Raw genomic sequence first — 21690 nt, 5'->3', positions numbered from 1 at the left:
TGTTATTATTTATCGTAAGCTTAAATCGATTGGAGACGGAAATAATTACAAGTGTAGATTGGAATCAGGTTTTACTCTCATTCATTCCTAATTACTATTCGCGTCTTAAACATTTACAGTTTAGCAGGTTTAGCATATAGCTCAGCTCATTATCAATCGATTCTGAACAGATGTTGCACTGTTGAGGAATTTGTAGGTGAGATTATTTTACAGACGGACTTTTGATCGGAAACCGGCTTTGCCCGGCAGGCAATTCATTCGGACAAATGGCGAATGAATCGTCTGTCTGAAATGTCTGCAGCGATTATTTTTTAAATATATATTGCACTGCGAAAAATGAATTAATAAATTGCAGGCTCGTCAGTTTGTAAGAACTGTAGGACTTAATTGCTAGTTCCTTTTGGGTATTTTGAAAATTTGCATGAAAACATTGGCCTCTTGCCCTTCTAGCATCCCGTAGTCAATATTAAAATTATGTGGTTGGCAGTACTAATAAGTGGTTAGTCTGGGGCCTCCAATTCTCTGAAAATATTAATACTGATAAAGTTGAAAGAGTTAAATCCAACTGCTACCGCGTTCATCATACAACTTAAATGAATGTCACCACTTTATTTTACTTTTCTTCAAATATAATTTCAAAAATAATTGGTTGGATGGCAGTTGACGAGCAAGTGAATTCAACTTGTAGTAGATCAACAAGTGGAATTACTGAGAGAATCTGTAATGTCCAGGAATATGGTCTTAAGAGATGTGAACCTTTAGATGTGCATATGTAAGACGAAGCAAAGTGAGACGATCTCAATTCGGGTTCAGTTTTGATGAGTGTTCCGTGAGAAATTTGTTGGACAATGAAACGATGCACCGGAGCTAATTCCTTTTTCTTCCCCCAAGCACGATTCCTCAGAGTCATTTCGGCTATTCTCAGCTCCCACTAACTTTTAATCTCTCATCAGGAGATTCCATCTCTTAACTTCCAGTGTGGAGTAAAAATCTGGTCAATAGATGTTCACAGTGCTCATGCCTCAAGATAATCAAGTGAGACGTTGGAGGAGCGTGAATGGGCTCATTAGTTTTCAAGGTTTTAATTGTTGAGGATCACAACAATTGATCACAGTCCCCAACAGTTCTCACTCGGCTGGAGTCAGCTGCACCAGCTCTAATTTTTTAAGAGTCCCGTTTGTCAAAGGACAATGAAGTTTGGGGTGAATATTTTACTTGTTGTCTCTGACTTGGTAGTTGAAGAGGAAGCGCATACATAAGTCACTGCTTTTGTTCGAATCAGATGACATGCTGTAGGTATAAATAATCCGTTTTTGTTTGTTAATGAGACGAATTCCTGATTAGTTTACCTTCCAGGAGTGCGTAAATCGTGAGTACTGGGTGTTTTTATTGTCGAATGAACTTGGGATATGGTTAGGTTAGGCATGGTGAAGATTTACTTCTCATTTTATTGGACAGGTTCTCTGTTTGTCTTTGTTTCTCGAATTTTGTGGTAGGGCCATAACGAGTATGTACAAGTGTTGCCCAACAATACACTCTCGCGTCATTTTAAATACTAATGTATATGTATCTCATCCAAAAATTTGGCTTGCAAATCATCTAATTACCATATTTATTGATTATTACATTATTGACAATGCTTTATAATGTATTTTACTTTGACTAGTTTAACGTAGAGATTCTGATGCAAATTATGATATTGCACCTCACCTCACACGCTCTAAAACAACGCAAATGGTAATAATTGTACGACTCGTGTACTTTAAAAATCCATTAAAATATATTCACTATATCCTATGCTATGTAAAACTCTAGTCATTCTTGAGTCTTAGGAATCCTAAGAGTTGCAGTTGACATAATTATGATGACAGGAGGGTCATAATTTCTAACTTTGTAAATTTATAACGTTACTTTCGCACATCATCCTCCAACCACAACGCCTCCACCTCTCATTTTTCTGTAATCAACTTTTGCTCTTGCCAACCAGCTATTTATTTAGATAGACAAGATGTTCCATGTTCCTTCACCTTCAACAATTTTACACCAACGCTATATTGCATTGCTAGCGTGATCATACGAATAAATACGTACGTACGATATGTGCATTGTCCGCTCTTCAGCAATGGATTCGCTTTGGGTTCACCCCTTCAAGAACTGAATGCATATGTATTTCCACACGTGAGTGAGTTTGATATCTTAAATTTTCAGTTGCAAATCATTTCTTGAAATTAAATCCCTGAATCGAAGCTAAGCGTTCTGAGGAAATAATTTTATGTTTTGCGATTCGTTCTAGTACAACTATCAATCTTTTGTTTTCTCCAGTTGTACTTGTTGTACAAGTATTTCCCATGTTTTTACAACAACGACTCTTTTATTCCACATGATTTAAAGTGGAAACTTTATTTTCTTGTTGCATGATTGTTGTATTTCGTGTGGTCTGTATTTGGCGTGGCATGCAGATCATTCTATGGAGGCGAGATAAAATTTTGATTTGCCATAAAACAAAAACTAAACGCCTCTCGTCAAACTTCTCTGTTGTGTAAATCCCAAAGCCAAAACTGATCCCAAATGTTACTGTTCGTGTGAGAACAACACGAAGGTCAGAGGACATGTGTGATGTAAGTAGATGCTGATGCTGTAAAGTGATCCAAGTTACTAATGCACCATAAACAAAGCATATCACACCAAAATCCCATAAATGCGTTACGCTTGATTAGAGTAAGGTGCTCATAATAGCATCCCCATTATTTACTTATTTATCTGCCACGCATGGCATTGAATTTAAGGATCAACGTCAACCTCGGACAAAAGGACGGGAGGAACTAAAACTAAATGAGAGACGACAAAAATAATAACACTGAAACCTTACACAAATGGAATATGAATTTTTATAAATTCAAAACTAAAAGTGTTTAGTAGTGGCTTTTTCAGGGAACAACACATATATTTAAATAACACTGTGTGAATATAATCCTTTGGCCGTATCTATTACATAATGCTGGGTGTAATACACACATAAATGACTTGACTGACATGAGACCATGTCACAGCTGGATCGACGATTTGTTTAAATCTTTTGAGGTGTGAATACAACTCGTCATTTTTATAATAACACAATACACTTTTCTGTGTACCGTCAACCGTCATTGTTTAACAATACCTGTTTTTCTTGTGTGAATTTTCAAAATAAAATGGGGTCATTACATCATTATTTCGGTGTCTAGGATTTTTCTATTGAATGCAATACTTGGAGTTGTATAAGTTTGTCAGAGTAAGCTGTAGTAAAAGTATCTGGTTTGTGGAAATATATGCATATATGGATTTTTCAGCTCGGTTGGTGAAAAGATTACGTATCTAACATAGCTTATATTTGTCCGGATTATGATGCAATTAATTTGTATGTAGAATCTGACAGAAACAGCATCGAGGACTAGCAAAGGTTTCAAAATTTCTTCGTTTAGTTCATTTCACTTAATTTCAGTTTCAAATCACTTCCTTGTCCTTTCATTTGAGTTCATTTGATTTTTCAAACCCTTAGAAATACAGGATACTGCTGTGGGAAAATGTACTTAGTTGTGGTTTAGGGGTTATTATATGTCCAAAGACCAATCTTGAGGACGTTGGCCATACACGACTTTTACTAAAATATGCATTCCGTTAAACTTGGTCGCATTAAAATTGGAGCAGATTCTATACAGATTGTACAATGCCCGACAATACCTAAAAAATTTATTTTCCAACCTATGTACAATCTGCGGTTAGGTTTTTGCCTTTTCATTTTTTGCCACATTTGGCTACAAACTTGAAATTTTGTCCTGCTTCTACAATGAATCCGAATAAAATTCAAATTCATGCAGCGATGTGGCTTAATCCATGCATCTTGAAACTGTGCATGCATGTATTTATTTAGTTGGTGATGAATCTTCGTTCGAACTGTGGATTTTCCTATCGAATTACGTTGAGAAACATCTTTTTATAAATGCATTGTGGGAATCTACACCGCAGCATCAATTTAGGCTGATGAAGTGAAATGAACTCATTTTTTATCAAGCTACATAAACTGAACATTCGAAAGTAGAGTTGTACAATGCTGGTGGTATGAAAATAAATGCCAAGTATTTTGGGCGTATGCCGAGAGCATTTATGCCCTCGGTCTTTATGAGGGTATTAATTGAAGGAAAATAGGACATATTGGGCAGCAGCGCTTCACTGTTAAACAATGTATTTTGAAGTGCATACAATTTTGGGCACACGAGCAGAACGTGATTAATAGTTTTGTTTAGAATCAATCAAGGTGTAATAAAATTGTTTAAACACTGCATATACCGAAATTGATTATGAAAATTGAGAACTAGACAAATTCAACACGATGAAAGTCAGCATGTCGCTAACTTTCAACTGCGGAAATTGTTGCTACAATGCAAACTTGATATGGCTGCACCAGGGTCCTTTGACTGTTTCCTTGGAGGATTTCTAGACAGGGTCATGTCAGTTCAAAAATTCTCCAAAATTGTTTTTGCAGATTTTAAAGTTTGAGAATATGGGTTATTTTTGCTGGGAGAATCTGGTTGTCAAGAAAAATAAAATATTCTATAAAACGTCATAAATGAGTGCGAACAATTTTTAGGTGCCGTTTTTGATACCGATCCTAGTTCAATTATTTTATAACTATTTTAATTTGCAATTAAATTAAATCGTTGTCATTTTACGACGGTTTATAGAATATTTAATTTTTCTTGACAACCAAACTCTGCCAGTAGAAATTGCGCATATTCCCAAACATTAAAATCTGTAAAAAAAAATTTGGAGAATTTTTGAACTGACATGACCCTGTCTAGAAATCCTCCAAGGAAACAGTCAAAGGACCCTGGGCTGCACTAAAAAAATTGATAGTTGCAACGTGCATCACACCTACGCACATCACACCGTCTCCCGATTGTTCTCTGCAGCGACGCGAGAAAAACAAGGAAAGGCAGGCAAATAATTATGCATCGTTGCAGTGTTTAGGATGTATTACAACATTTGGTTGGATGTGGAGAGATTGGAACAAAACGCAATTTTGCATTTCCTTTGGCAATTAACCTTTTCATGAAAATATGAAAGACTAGACAAATGAACGAAGGCAAGCACCCGTTTCGTGTGGAAGACTCCACCTAACTTTCTCAGCCCACGCAATCAGCATCGCCAAGAAGAGCCAGAAGTTGACTTTTGGTAAATATCTTGGACGACTTTATCACAAAACAGCATATCGCACATCTTCACCAGAAAGGACAGCGGATGAACTAATATCATGCATGCATATACATTGCACACATACAAGTTCAAGTCTTGTTTGTAATGTAACCTTTAATGTCGAATGCGCATTTTTCCGTGATTCTCCTTAGCATTAGGCAACAGATAGATAGGGAGTTCAACAGTACACTATTGATAAATAATAAAAAGAGGTTACTAATTAATTATTATGCACAAATATCCCAGTTTCTTTATCAAAACCGCTGTAACAGGATTTTTGAATAAGTAATCAGTACACAATGAAATAAAGGTATGTATGTACATACGACAGTCTGTGAGTTAACATGATAAGGAAACTTTGGTTTGGTGGTGCCTCTTTTTATGCAACAAATGCTTTAATCTTTGACATTCGTTGTGTTTTACACAAAATAGTTCATTTCTTTTGCAGCATTTGTTTTTGGTAGATCACTTGTATTTATTTATGGCACAATGCTGAGTGGGCCTGACATCCCAAGGAGGCACAAGTCATTCTGGTGTGCCATTCAAAACAAAGTGTGACAAACGATTTTCTAACAAGATATTTCCTTGTTCTTGTCACAATCGTAACAAGGTTCTCTGGGCCTCTTTCCTCTAAAACCAGGGAAAACAAATGAGTTTTGCCATCCGCCTACAAATTTTGGACAATTGAGGAATGATTTTCTATTCAACGGTTGACTTCATCTTTACCAAAACCACCACTGCTTCTTCTCTGGTGGATTGATTTCCAATGAACGTACTTCATAGAAAGTCCATTAACTTGCCAATGACAAAAGCAATGCAGTCAGAGGCCCGCTGTGCCTTTTTCATGTGCTTTATGTGTGCTCATGTCACGATGTCATGAACCATCATTGTACATGATCTAGGTATCTGCTCTCAGAAATGTTTCATGCTTTTGGTTGAAAAATCGAAAATTTAGAAATGTTTTGCAGCTGGCCAGCATGAGTTCGCCCGAAGACCTCAAGCAGTTTTTCTCTCGAATTGTGTAAAATAACTTTCACACTTAGGAAACCCCTTAAACTGTACGAAGCCACGAACCCAATTCAGAAATTGACTTTAGATAATTCAGTGGTGAATGTGATGGGTAAGTAGGCAAGGACTTGTGCTGATGGTGCAATGTTGCATTAAAAATATGGGTTTGTTGTTATTCTTTACGGTCTATTGTGCTCAACCTGATTTGGAGGCTTTCCCGTCCAAGTTTGTGGCACATTTAGCTTACAGAGTACGCAAGATATGGTGTCAGTTCAAGCTGTGCACATTCCGGCAGAGTTGGCCTTTTTGTACCATATTTATGACGGGAAGAATTAGTGGACACTGCAGGGTCCCATGAATAGACAACCACTTTAAAGCGTCGTGAGTTTCAAGTTCGGAGCAACAGTTGGTTACTGTGCCCCATTACCCTGCTCGTGGGGTATTTTAGATTATCATTATTACTTTGAATACTTACCCACCTACCCTATTTTTAAACCATTGCACCTACACAGCCAACTAACCGCGATACGATGTCCACATTAAACCCAAGGTTCCTCAAGGGTCGACATTGTATCTGAATAAACGAGGGGGATGGAAAAAGTCCTTATTCATCTCTATCTCGATAGATGAATAAGTGGGGATGCTCATTTTTTAGAGAAGCTTCATATCGTTAGCTTTATTTATGTACGCATTTTATACCCATCCACCTTTTACATACGTACATATATAGATACTCACTTATTCTCTTCACAAAACATGCATAGCCGAATTGTATAGGGGGTTGCTTATCATTTGAATTAAACTGCTGAAATTTGTATCCACCTTGTTTAAAACATTTTCCCTCTTACATACACAATTACCTTTTAAGGCAACAATTTTTAAGAAATTTCTACATCGGTCGTACATACATACATGAATGCATAAATGAACTCTGTAATATTTCGAAAATTAAATTAGAACTTCTTCGCAACTTAGTGCCACTCATTCTTTTCGAAATAACGGCTCCTGCTTTTGTTTCCAATATTTTTCATATTGGAAATGTCTAGGAAGAACAAAATACAAATTCTCACATGTGGTTAGCGACTTAACTTTCCCTCAACAGTTGCTACTTTTATTTTTCACATCTCTTTTATGTTACCAGTTTGCACCTAAAAGGATGCAGCTTCTTTTGAGCTCGAGTTTGAATATGAAACCTTGTTTTGTTGTTCAGTTTCCGCACCTGACTCGGTTCAACTTTAGGAGATTATCCCTCATTTATTCCTCTCATACGTATAATAGTTCACCTTGTGTGAAATATTGGTAGCGCCGAATAGTTGTCATTTCCTTAAATTATCACGTTAATAATAACAGTTTTCGCCTGAAAAATGAGTTTACATTTAAAATTTTATGAAAATTATGAGACGTTACACAATTTTTTATGCAATTATCATATTGTTAATTATCATATGAGCTACAGATATTAGGCACAAATACATATCGTATATGAACGAATATTAAATTTTTTAGCCTCGAATGTCAAAAAAGTTTATTACATTACAACATATTTAATACCAGATTTGCCTCCTAACAGAGTACAATGCTCACTAATTAATTTGAAAATAAATATACAAAAAATCAGATTGGAATCAGAAAGCTAGAATTCATTGAGGTTGTCACAAAAATTTGTTAAGTGTTGGTAACGGTTAGTCTTGGTTTTAGAAGGCTATAACATTTGTCGCAAACGTCGTTAGTTTTGACATTAATTGTAATAATAATCACCTAGTACTAATCATACCTGAGTTATTTACGCATATGAAAAGTTTTCATCTAAACTGCAGCCTTTAGTTATTAAATAAAGTGAATTGGTCGCGCTTCTCCAATGTTTTTCACGTCTATTTTTTCGACATTGCATGGCTAGTCGTGGCTATTTTTATTTTTCCTTTGGAGATACTTTCCAAGGTTTTGGCTGCATATGCTTCGTGTTCAAAATAGACAGGTAACAAATGAGCCCATAAGAAATAACAATAACCATTACAATTGAAATGAAAAGTTTTTGAGGTGAGAGAATGGCATAAATTGGTGGTAAATAATTCTGTATGGGACAAGAAACGCTTATTGCAGGCAGATCTAACGCACAGACAACTTCCTTCATTTTTTGTATTATCAATTAAATTGATCTTTCCATCGCAGTATGGTTGGGGTCTGAAGTCGAAAAAGTGCGACAGAACGCGTGGTAATGTGCATATGCATACTTTCCTTGTTATGTAAACTGAGCGTCGCGTTCGTCTGAAATCCAAACTGATTAACTTAACCTGGCAATTCCTTGAGGCTGAAGATCAAATCAGGTTTTGCAACCAAGGAAGTGAGTCAGGCAGGCAGACTGCATTATGATGGCTGGGGAAATTAATACTCGACAGTGTCATCCTCGTAATTTGTCTCCTCTTCCACGTCCATAGCTTTACTTTGTGAGCTCAAGAAATTCAAACCATCAACAATCCCACCCATTTGTCTTGTCCCTTCTTGAATCTGTTATTTCATGTTAATGAGGCAAAGAATGCTCCCAGCACAATTCCACAGGAGTCAGTATGGTGCAGTATCATATTCATTACTCCCATCAAAGCAATTTTCTTATCTGAAATCATCTTGTAATGAAATGGCAGTTGGACAACACCATGCTTGGAACGACAGTGGTCAACAAAATTTCAAGGTGTCACATACAAACTCAAATGCATTATTGTATTGTTATTTGTTGTGTAAAACTTAAAAACCCTGCTGGCTTTTGTGTGGCCAGCACAAAGAATACATAAAAACGTTGTAAAGTAAATAAACTGTACGGAAGTGTTGGAACCAGAAGCACTTTGGGGAAAGACAAATGACTCGAATGAGGATGGTTTGGTATCTGGTTGCTGGATGAACCAAACAAAATAAAAGATAAACGTGACAGTCAAACTTGGTGTAATTTTCTTATCATTTTGCCAAATCTGACCCATTGTTCCCTCACCATTTCTTTTAGTAGTGGTCCATGTAAAATTTTGCTATTGAACTATTTTCTAACCATCATTAGCATAAATTTGTAGTGATATAACTTAGCCCATCAGACTTATTTAGGGTGAAACCCTCGTATACGAACCCTTGTCCATCTGTCTTTCCATTCTCGAATGTTTCGAATGTTTCAGATTTTTAAGTCGTGTTTTCTGATGTCCACATATGTATGAGGTCCTAAAAAGCTTAACTTATAGAGGGGCGTTGTTGTCGGTATCAATTGCTTATGTAAAATATTGGAGACATTTGTGACATCCTCTGGCACAAGAGATGTGGCAAACGGCAATCCTCGCTCTGACGGTGACCGATCCTCTCGATACATTCATTTTGCGACCGTTTCTCACAGATTTCATCCGGTCCTTAGTCGATACATATGCATGTAGTGGTAGATTAATTTATGGATTTTATTTTACAAAATCAGTGCAATTGTCCTTGCACAAGGACAGTACTTGTCCGAGTAGTATTGCTGAAGATACAATCTAAGCAAAATATATCTGATAAACGGTTTCACTAATGATCATTTGTTCGTGAAGAGCATGGTTGTCCCTTAATAATACAGACCTTACTGAGGAAGAAGAGGGAAGGGTGGCAATTTGGAGACACCTGAATATTTTTCAATGTTAATGTCATCAGGACAAGGAAGGGATAAATAAATAAATAAGCTGTTGTTACACTATTCTTACTCTAGATGATCCCAAAGCGCTTATAATTTCAGGATTTACTCATGGAATTAGAGATAAGATTTGAAGCTTTATTAGGCACAAGAAAATAGCTGCTGTGTCACTTGTTTGCCATGCAGGCTGTTATTAGAGCTTGACTTAAAAATGTCACCGTTCATCTAAAACCCAGCCCAAGCCAGAGAAGACGTGACTTTAGCCATGGTTTTGGCTTTAAAATTAATCTGCATCCATCCAAGTCAAGTCAAGGTGGAGGAGAGCAATAAAGAGATTGACAGTGGTTTGATGGATTGTCATTGTCCTTATAAGTAAAAGTAAGCAAGTGGATATGGGGCACAGAGGTTGACAGAGAAATGCGTGCATTAACATATGCATGCAAAGCCAGAATAGCTCTGCCCATTGTTGTTTGGTTGGAGACCTGCTTTCCGTGGACACACTGCTTATTAACAGGAAAGGAAATCGCCCATGCAGCCCGTCCCTTCCTTTGATTTGAGAATCTTAAAAATTTAAAGACGAACTTGGTGTTCTAGGCCAGATGGTCGTCATCCTGCTTAACCGAGGATGAGAAAAGGCGATGCTATGCACAGCAGTGCGGATTACTATTACAGGGCATTGTTATTTGTCGGACTGATGACTGTAGGGTTTGATGATGACTAGCAGTAAAATTCAATGTAAGGCACTGGACGACTCTCTCTCTTTATTCCTGACTGGTTAGCATGTCTTATCCGGATTTTTTAGCTTTTGGCACGTATTCCATCCTCGACTTTTGTGATATTAGACAAGGGGATGTCTACGTACATTGGAATACATACATTGGAATTTAATGGTGTGGGCATATATTTTAATTCGTAATTTGTTATTCAGCCAAGTGGCTCTGTCCATGTGAGCCAAAGTAGAAAATTTGTATTTGATTAGTGGCATTACATTGAAGGGACGCTGCTGCTGGGAAAAACAAGATTTAAAAACACGGCTCATATGAATTTGGAGAGTGACTTGTGAAAAATCATACAAATTACAAAGGGCTCCTCTTCCTCAGATTTCAAACAGCTTATTTTCCACCCAGGCTTATACACATGTCTGACCGATCCGCTTCATGAAGGCTTATCGCTACTCCTATTGCTAACAAACAGCAGGTGACGTATTCTACTCAAATTGTAGAATCGGAACGATTATTCATAACTGAAATGGAATCCGTGTAATACCCATTGTGCTAATGCCCATGTCACGAATTTAGGTGGTATCGATCTGTTTTTATACAAAGAATTTGTCGAATTTCGATGTATGTATTTAGTTTCAATATGCATGTTAATCGTGTCAAAAAATAATTTGGCAAAATGTTGTGTGCTCATTAATTGATTGTGGTACGAATATAATGAGCTCATCCGAGAAAGTCGCAATCTATAATTTGTTGCATCGTATCATGCCCAAACTTGTAATGTAGATATTTATAACATGTAGTGCCGAGTGAATGAATGGGGAGTTTTATTATCGTGACCGTAATATGTTCTTAGCATTCTCAAGTTGTTATTAGGACACAGAAAGATTATCAAAACATGTCCAAGAGTGTAATACCATCTTGAGAACTATTTGTATTTCATTTGCCTCTTGCAAAAGTGCAATAAAATAGCAATCCATATTGCGAACAACAAATCAAGGGCTCCATTTTATTTATTTTTTGGTTTAGCAATTGGTTAAGTCTCATCTTTGTTGGATCAAGTGTATTTTCTGCATTGCCAATTTAATCATTTGCAACTGGTGGATAAAAAATCATGCTGTGATCTTTGGTATTCGTGGATAGAAACTTGCTATGCATGTATTAGCAACTTGAGCCTGGGTTTCATCGTTTCATTGCCCGCAACAAAAAGTGCGTCGACTATTTATGTGGCATCAATTTCGCTTCACGACACATCCATAACTTATTATTGCAAGCCTAAAATTGAATATTAATTTATCCTTGTGTTATAACATTAATAATTCAATTGCCAGCGACTCTGCTGCTCTTACCATTTGCTTATTGAATATTTGATCCAACTGTTATAAGGACGAGTTTTTGAATGACAACGTTACTTTTGAAAACGATTTTAAATCATTTGAACACATCTTTGTCTTGCGCGAATCCATTAATTCATGTTGCAATGCTAAACAGCTCTCCCCTTTGTCAGTTATAAATACATATAGAGTTGATCATTGTTTATTATCATTTCTACTTTTTCAGTCCAAGTATAGCTCAAATGAATGAGTGATTCATTTTCTACTGAAACGACAAAGGTCTATTTTTAACGGCTGAATAAATAAACTGAAACTGGGACAGTTGGTTCCTGATGCTATTTACAAACACACCCATGAAAATTTAATTTTCTCTCGTAGATTATACTTACTACTACTTATGCACACATGTATGTACATGTTGTCTCGTCGGGTTAATTGTTTGCTTCAACACAATAGGAAGATGCATATACGAGCCTCAAACTAAAATGTAATACTAATGCCTAATAAACTCTCTTGTTCTATTCCAGGACCTAATTAGCCGAACATCCGACCATCTTTATAAGGCGACAAAAGGACAAACTTACTTCCGCCAAGGTAAATAATTGGCGGAATTAACTAATTTTTTCATAATACCAGAACAATTATAAATTATCATAGCAAGCCACGATTTTCTGTTAAGAAGTTGAAAAGCATTTTTTATATGCACTGTAAACTCTTGCTTTTGTTACAGTAAGCTTATTGCTCCCTTCAAATTGGGCCAATACCAACTGCACCGGTCAGGACCAGGAAGTATCTACGGCCACGTACCAATCAAGCAATTCCGCGGACATAAGTTTCACGGGCGACCACCCCGTGTACATCGATAAGCCGTGGACTCTCCAGTATGGACCTTGTGGCGTCCCTGGCAAAAAGATTTCCGTTCCCGTCTCCTTCCTCTCGTCCTCGATCACGGACATGGAGCTCAAAGGTAAGATTTAAGACACCTCTTAGCAACTCGAGGGTCTTGTTTATTTTCTTTACTGCATACCAAAATATGCCCTTTATTTCAATTAGAAAGCTGCGGACTAGGACTAGTAGCAGCATACACAGATACATAAATATGTGCACGTATTTATTTACCAAGTACTTTCCACTAATCGTAAGAACACTGTTGTGATAGCTGGTTTAGCACTTGGAAAGATCAGAGTTCATGACACAAAATTGCTCAAAAAGGTTGTTCAGTTAGGTTCGATGCATGAAACTAAATGCTTCTCATTGGGGATGGTAGTAATGAGTATTAGAGCAGTTTCTGACTGGGTGTTAAACGTTTGGTAGTTCGTGTCACGTCAAAATTTCTGTATTTTCATTTAGATTCTGGATCGCTTTTCTGACATTGAAAGTTAAAAGTCCATTGCGTTGTTGGTGGTTGGATTTTACTTCACTCTCTGGGAGGGATTCAAATTAAACCGTTCCCGTAGTTGGAACTTCCTCACACCAATAATAGTGCATATGCATGTTCTATTAGTATGTAATGTTGAAGGAGCCTTTCAGATGTCCAATTTCATTTAAAATTGAGATTCTCTAATCATTCCCATTGTCAGTTCTGACAGAAAAGTTATGAATTTTTCTGGTACTTCATTTTATCATGACGTTAATTCATCTGCGAGAGTGGGTGGGAGAGAATTTGAATGGTTTTGGCCAAATTTAAATCTCAAATAAATCGCATTCTCATCTTTGGATAAATTTGTATGATATTGCATTGCACTGTATGCAAGCTGGGCGAGTAGTTAATTGAACGGTCGTTGTGTTTCTTAATTGTAATTTAGTCAGCAGTATTAACGTAATATTATGTAGTTTGACGTTTCGAAAGGAATGTGAAGCTTCCTCAACAAGCGTTTGAGACCGACCTGGGATGACCTATGCTGGTGACGAGTGATATATGTGGGGATGAATAATATGTTCAGGTGTTCCACGGTCTTCACTGCGTTTTAAATGATCATATTTGCCCATAAAGTGAGTCTCCACCATTGAAAGTAAAAGATGATACAGAGCTTTTCACTCGCAGCAGGCGTTGATAGGTAGACTCCAACGTGTTTTTTCTATTAAATCATGTTTTGTCTCGACATTTATCATTTCTAACCAACCTCAAAACCACCAATTTTAATCGCATGGGGCCGCTGAAATTTTTGAAACTTGTACAAAAGTGGTATACCCACTAGTCCTCCGAATTTGTATCTACCTTACCCATACATATCAGTAGATGCATTCATGTGTGCATACACATCCATATGAACAACCCAAGTAAAAGTAATTCAGAGTAGAATACAACAACCACTCGCTATGAATTAAACATGATATCTGACATGATTATTTGGCCAGAATAGTTTATTTCTTGTTTTGTGATTGTGATTCATTCCATGTCCAGTATTATTTACGAACCTTGCATTCATTAAATTACCTGAATAACATACAAAATCTGGTCAGCTAAATTTCACTCGCCTACATACATGCATATCACTACTTGGAATTCAAGAACGAGCTAATTCGGCACGGTATTCATCAACACTAATAGTATTACTTATCTCGCATTCAGGTCTACACGGTAGATTTGAGATTACAAGTTTACTTTATAGGAGGCGACGGGTTTAATTCCATTCAAAAATCACTTACCATTTTAATTAATCTTTGTGCTGGTTACTTACTTGGTGGCTACGTACATATTACTTGAACAATAATTCAAGACGGCTTTTGCTCAATAAGAGTCTGCCAGATCAGTATAATTGACAGGTGGTAAAGGTCAGTTAACCCCAAATGTTATTAATAACTGGATAAAGTTCTGAATTAATTAGAACGAGTTAACAATTGAGTAATGTTTCAAGTCTCAGGTCCTAAAATTCGTAACTATGTTTTCTAAACCATTAGGAAACATTTGATTTCGCCAGTTATTTTAAAAATATCGTAATGTTTAGGTTTATACTTTTTTCAGTCAATCTGAAACGAGAATCGGCAGATTTCTAGTTTTGGTTTACTGTCCAGGCGATTTTCATATCACTGATTTCATCTCAACTCCAAAAGTAAGCTGGGGCATTCAAATTGTTATGTAATGTAACTTATCAGTCTATTTTGACTTTGACATGAATCGAAGTGATCAAAAGGGTTCGTCCAGCCTCACTTAATCAGCTATTAAAATAGTCAGATGAGACGAAATCAAATTCATTCTGTCTTGTTATCTGAGATTTATGTCGATGTTCCTATAATTCATTTGTCTTGGAGTTCAAGGTCCCCCACCATGGCGATTACTTTTCTTCTGTGGTCACACCCGATTTCCATGCACATGCAGCAATGGTAGATGTGCAGTATCAGTAAAATATATTTATTATCAAGAGACGGAAGGGAAAAATATCATGAACCAAGAAGTTCACCACCCCTCCTGCCACTAACGCTAATGTAATGTTCTGTCAATCATTTTCCTACAAGTACGACCCATGAAAGGGAAAGATGTTGAGAATTTTGAAACAATAAAGCCGAGCAGAAGTCAGTGATTATTAGTTGGTTGCTGGTTAGTAGTTATGTTTTGTTGTTATTATCACCATAATAGTTAGAAGAACAGTGTCAAGAGAAATTTTGATGATTGCTGCTTCTTGGTAGTACTATGAATCCATTGTCAAAAATTAAAATAATGGAAGAATTATACGAATGCCGAGCCTATGTATTGGGATTCTAATTATACATGTCATTAGTGCACACTTATCGTTGTTAGAATCTCACATGCATATTGTATGTCAGGCTCAACCCAAAATTAACGGGTACAGAAAAATCTCACATCATCATAACATCCGACAGAAGCAGCATCTTGTTTGAAACAATAACACAACCGGTTAATCACCGGCGTATGTATGCACAACAGCCGAATTTATAACGAACTCCACTTGAATTATCATTGTTATGACCATTGCCATCTTAATGCACCTCGTAGTGTACTTATTTTTATTATTTGTTTGTCATTCATTGTAATTTTTGAAACTTTGGTTTGTGGATGAGATGTCCTTGCCGTATAAACTTTAACGTGTATGGTAAAAAAAAGTTGAGAACGCTACAATTTTTCTAATCAAGCTTCTCTTATAATTATTGTATAATTCAATTTTGAGGCAATTTCCCTTTTCAGCGTTCAAAAAGCACAAGTGAATTTGACCATTTTGAGGTTGTACACATTTTGTCATTCAAACGACAGAGAGTCAGCAGGCACGAGAAGATGCGACAGTTATATGAACTATATATACAATTAAAGCCGAAAGAGAGGGATGACGATGAAAGCAGGCGACAGGTGAACAACAGTTGAGTTTCGAGAGGATATCTCTGGCTGGAGTGTCAAAGATAATGGGTTTTGTCAGTCATGAGAAGAGGGGACGACGGGACCCTTGTGTAATCTGAGTAATTTCAACTGGCTATTAGTTCTTCAGCTAATCATGGATAATGTCAGTAATATGTATGTTGTTACCGGTAGGCAGAGTAATAAGAAGGCTCAGAGTTTGTAGGGCATAAATCAACGAATTGCCTACCTGGCTCGGTCACCCCACTTTCCTGCTGTCGCCTGTTACCTAACTGGTGACGGGTATGCGGAACGTTGGCCTGGGCAAACGTAACCCACCTGTCGCAGCATTTAGTGGGTCACGATGGCCCGGAACTTTTTAATCTAAAGTTACGTTTACCCGGAACCCAAAATTCTTTTATTATTTTTCGCAGTTGGAAAAAATTTGGTAGGAAATTTTTATTTATTCTGAAACAGAAAATTATATCAAAAACTCAGAATTTTTCATATGTTCTAAAATGTCGAAGGGTTTGCTCAAATTTGGCTATACGGGAACGGCAAAAAATTCGAAGTAATCGGTGCCCAAAAAATATTTTCCTTCCGTAACTATTTTTAGCGAACAAAGTATATGTACTTATGTATAATGCTTATGCATTTAAAACGTAGCTAAAAGTGCCGGACAAACATAATTGAAAAGTTGCATTTGCCCAGGCCAAAGTTCCGCTTGTACCCAACTGATCGCTGTGACGTGTCCTTTATGTATTCTTCCTTCATGCCGTGTGTCATTTGTTTTCATTTTCTTGGTAAAATGAATCTTGGTCTAAAAAAAGTTTCATCACACACGAATCCATTTCTAATGGGAGGAAAGAATGGTCTGTCATTTTTTCCAACGAGTAATGCTTAGAACTGGATCCTTACTGACTCATGCACCATGATGATGATAATGATGATGATACAACAGGAATGACCATTGCTGCCGGACTGGGGACGAAATATAGTCTGCAAGATTGGATGTGGTCGTTACTTCGTTGCTCTGGCCTGGAGAAAATTAATGTTGGTTGATTATAGGTCTTGGTGGAGGCTCGAAGACGGATGAGAGTCACATTTATTTTGTTTGTTGCTACATCCTCTCCTACCTTTGATTGCTCTCACTCAGTGAAAAATTAACTGCCAGACAGTCATATCATGATATGGAGCAAACGACGGTCAACAAAATGACATGATATGGATGAAGAGAAGGGGGTCGGATCGAGTGGGATGTGCATAACGAAAAATTAGTCGTCGTTGTGCTTGACTAATGTTGTGAACAAAAGGGGTGAAATATAATTAAATTCCCCCCTTTCCTATTTTATTCATCCCAACCTGCATTATTTACCGGATTATTTGGATCTACGAAAGATTTTCTTGATTCAATTTCACGGTACTTTGAATTTCAAAATACTGTGACAATCGAACTTGAAACAACCCATTTTGAAGATTTTGATTCATCATAAAAATTCGCTGTATAACATTTTATGGGCCCACGTGGATTTTCCAGTTTTTTTTTGCTCAAATATTTGTGTTTTATGGAGACATATCTTGTTCTGTCTGTAACTCATAATCCAACCGAACAACAATCATCACAGCGAAACTGGTGACCGCGGCCAGTTCATTGAATTTATGAGTTGTCAGCACTTGTTGCCTTTCTCTGTTGCTATCATCAAGTTCAACTTCCCATATAACTCTTCATACTTAATATGATCATCATTCATTTCATCATGTCTGTGTATGCATGCATATGACGAAACCCCTCGTCAGTTATTTTATTTAATTCAAATCCAATAAAACTTTTATGAGGGGTTGTTTTGTTGAGCGTGCACTATATTTACAGGATGTTTACAGATTTTGTGGAAAGACAATTACATGTATTACTTTTGAACGCGTAATCCAATTTACACCAAATTTGGTACACACAATCTCGAAGGTCACGGCCACACCTGCCCAAAGTTTCAAATTTCTATCTTCAAAGACGGCCCCCAAAAGTTACCCCAAAGTGGACGAACCGTAAAAGCGGTTTCCGAAGCTAATTGGGCCGCGAAAGGTGCCTAAACGATAATCCAAAAATTTGGAACCCATCTTATCGTGTCCCCCACATATAATTGTATCAATTTTGTAAGAAAACGCCAGTAACTAGTTTCATCCGACCAACGTATGCGACGAAATGCATACCCCTCAAAACGATGAATTCTGCCACCCTGAAGAACATTGATCGCCACGATGGCAATCAGAATCCTGTAACCAAAAGACAGGTCATAATGCAATCCCAGGTGTCTCCTGGACACGTTAATCGTATTTTATGACACAATTTTAAAAAAGCCTTGCAGAGGAAGGCGAAAGTCCGCGCACTTAAATTTACCCATATGGTAAACAAAAAAACAAACAGCCGGAGGCTGTTTGAAGGTCATGTTGGGAATAAAAATTCCCAATTTGTCGTCACATTGGACGGGACACTCTGCTGCCTTCAAAACTTCAACAGGACAAAAATAATTTGCTGCAAAACCGACCGAAAACAGATTTCAAAGCATGGGTCTGAAAAGAAGGAAAAGTTGTCTGACTGATTCCTGGTGGCAGGTGCAATGACGGACCGTAGAGTGCGAAAATTAATACCTGTTGGGTCTAATGCAAAAATAAACTCGAAGTACTTTATGGACAGTGTTTTACATAAGTTGTTGAAGGTCAAAATTGCAAAGAAGCAATTTGGGGAGCCTGACAAGGTTTGCATCCATCACGACGCTATATTTTCATATACGACCGTATTTACCCAACCGGACGCCCAAGATTTAAAGGCAAACCCCGGAATGACCTCGATATCTTTTTCCGGGGTACACATGAAGTAACCTGACACCAGTCCGATGGAATTTTTTGGGTTTGGATGCTTAGAACAAAGCTTTTTCAATGGAAGAGATAAAAAATGTCTGTTGTTTGGAAACCCCTTTCATCGATTCCTCCACTTTGAGGTCACTTTTTGCGCTCATTTTTGAAGATAGAAATTTGAAACTTGGTACATGTGTGACCGTGATCTTGGGGATTGCGTGTTTGAAATTTGGCGCCAAAACGGATAAAGGGTTCGCAGTTTACCCATAAAATTGTCTTTCCACAAAATCTGTAAACACCCTCTGTATTTACTTGGAAATTGTAGCTTCCTTTGATTATAAATTTGTAAGGCGTTAGTACATACATAAGTAAATACATACTTGTTAGTTTGATAAAATTTCGAGTTTCAGAGTACAATGGAGAGCAATTATGATATTGGTCAGTTATTGTAGCAGAACACAATTAATTAAGCAAAATATTCATAGGCTGCTTTACAGATATTTATATTCTTTTATCTTTTAGACAAGTCAACATAATTTACAGCAAGTTGTAAATACTGAACAATTATTTGGTTAGCAGAGTGGAAAGTGGTTGGTTTAATTTATTTTATCACTTTGCTACAAGCCATTCAGCAAGAAAGACACAAACTGGACCTAAATTAGCTGTATGTACTGTTGTTTAGTGGTTTGTTAAGCAGAGAAGACTGAAAAATATTCCACATGCGTTATTAATTCAGTCAGATGCAAATAACAAATACCATAAATCAGTTAAAGATGGTCAGTTGGGATGATCCATTGAAAGAAATAATGAGTCCTGGCACACACACACCTTGCCCTTTGGTTATTATCTTGCACCTGAATATTCACGTTTGTTGCCCAAAGTTTTTAAAATTTGCTTTGTTTTTGTTACCGTACAAAACTGTAGCCGTTCGACTGCATAAAGTGTTAATTTATCCAACTGGTAAATCTTACAAGAATCCGTGACCAATACAAAAAAGCTGCAAATGGGAGTTTTAGTATCTAAACTACGAAAGGCTATTAATTATATTCGCAATACGCATTTTATTGTCCATTAAACATCTTTTCAGAGTCGTTAATAGTTTGTGTGGGCAGTTCAATTGCTCAAAATCGTTGTGCGAACATGCGAGTCTAGAAATTTGTAAACAAGTATGAATGCAAATTTGGCAGATCCATATTTCACCAAGATCAAAAACATTTTTGCATATCCACAACCTTCAATAAATTGCTAATTTTTCGCATTATACACTGGAGCCAAATAGGTTTTGAATCTTTTAATAGCCATAAAATTGTCCAATAAAGGAAACACGTCCGTTTGTAATATTGGCTTGTGTGGGAGTAGCATGCGAACATTAACAAGAAATGCTAAACGTCGGGGGGACGCTTAATATGAAAATAATAGACTCATAAATCCTTCATAAGAATTTCACGGTATTTTTTTAGGTTAACGAACGATTCAGTTTGACAACTTCCGAGAGAAAATAATACCGTTCAGGATTACGATACATGCTTATGTACATATGCTCTGGTGGTTGGGGTTCATACACATTTTCCATCAAGATATTCATATGGATGATAAGTGCATGCATATCCCTGCCTAGACTACGCTTTATGAAACTTGATCGGAGCAAGGAATTAATTCTGTTACTAAAGACGGGTTTTAACTAGGATCTGAGAAGGCATGGCATAAGTATGTGTACAAGGACAGATATATATGTTATGTTGGTTGGTTAGATAGACATTGTTGGTGGGGCAATCAATGTTCATGTTGAACATGCCAAATTTTTAAAAGGCAAACGAGAGACAAGACAACTACGACATGTCAGTATTTAAACACAGTTGATACTCGATGTTTAGTAAGGTCGAGCCAAGAAAGAATTATTGTTCGTCCGTTGGTTGCAACAATCTGCGACTGAAGAAGGTTGATAGTTCGATACTGTCGCAACCACAGAAATATGTCGTGTCATATCCACCTTGCTTGTGCATCCATACGTACATCAGACAAAATCTATGGGTTAAAGACATTGCTAATTTCAACGCTAATCTTAAGACCATTATGATGATTATTTTTTATAACAAGTGTCCGTGTTTGGTTTAATCAACAGTTGAATCCACATGCTATGCAACAAGGCTTGTTGTGTTTATGCTAAGGCAGATACACGAAAGGGTAGATAACCTGCCTACAATTCCAAAAATAAATGCTAATTAATCTTGAGGTTTCCAATCTCCAATTATGAAATATGTAGATATGTAGTAGGACTTGGTCGTCAGTGGTTGAACTGCCTTCCAGCATTGGGGTTTTTAGAAATAATATTTTGGAAACAAGAGCTAGTGGGCACCTGTACCAGCCACCAGAATGATCTTGAGCGATAAGTTTAGTTTTCTCTCATTATTAAAAACATTCCATAATACCAGAGAGATGGCTTCATCTGATTCGACAATGCTGCTTTTGCGATGGTCGATTATAGTTTCCAAGCTATTGGGTACACTCGGTTGTAAAACAGATTTATAAGTGCTTAGATACTATAATTGTAAACTTTTACATTCTTTTGCCTCAAATTATATTCTTCAGGAAAAGGGGAAATGTCAAACTTTGAGGTTTTGT

The 21690-nt window shown here is 37.0% G+C and overlaps 1 protein-coding gene across 1 annotated transcript in view; it reads left to right on the top strand.

Moving 5' to 3' along the window:
• LOC110858981 (calcium-activated chloride channel regulator 1) overlaps positions 1-21690 on the top strand; it is a 68854-nt gene that overhangs the window by 22351 nt on the left and 24813 nt on the right. The window contains exons 3-4 of the mRNA XM_022107869.2: positions 12455-12521; positions 12658-12894. Of these exons, the coding sequence (XP_021963561.1) occupies positions 12455-12521; positions 12658-12894 (304 nt within the window). The remainder of the gene's footprint in view (positions 1-12454; positions 12522-12657; positions 12895-21690) is intronic.

Source organism: Folsomia candida, unplaced genomic scaffold (genome assembly GCF_002217175.1).
Source record: "Folsomia candida strain VU population unplaced genomic scaffold, ASM221717v1 Fcan01_Sc001, whole genome shotgun sequence".
In the NCBI taxonomy this organism is placed as follows: Eukaryota; Metazoa; Arthropoda; class Collembola; order Entomobryomorpha; family Isotomidae; genus Folsomia; species Folsomia candida.
Note: the sequence above shows the minus strand (reverse complement) of the source record. Positions and strands in the feature narration are given on the sequence as shown.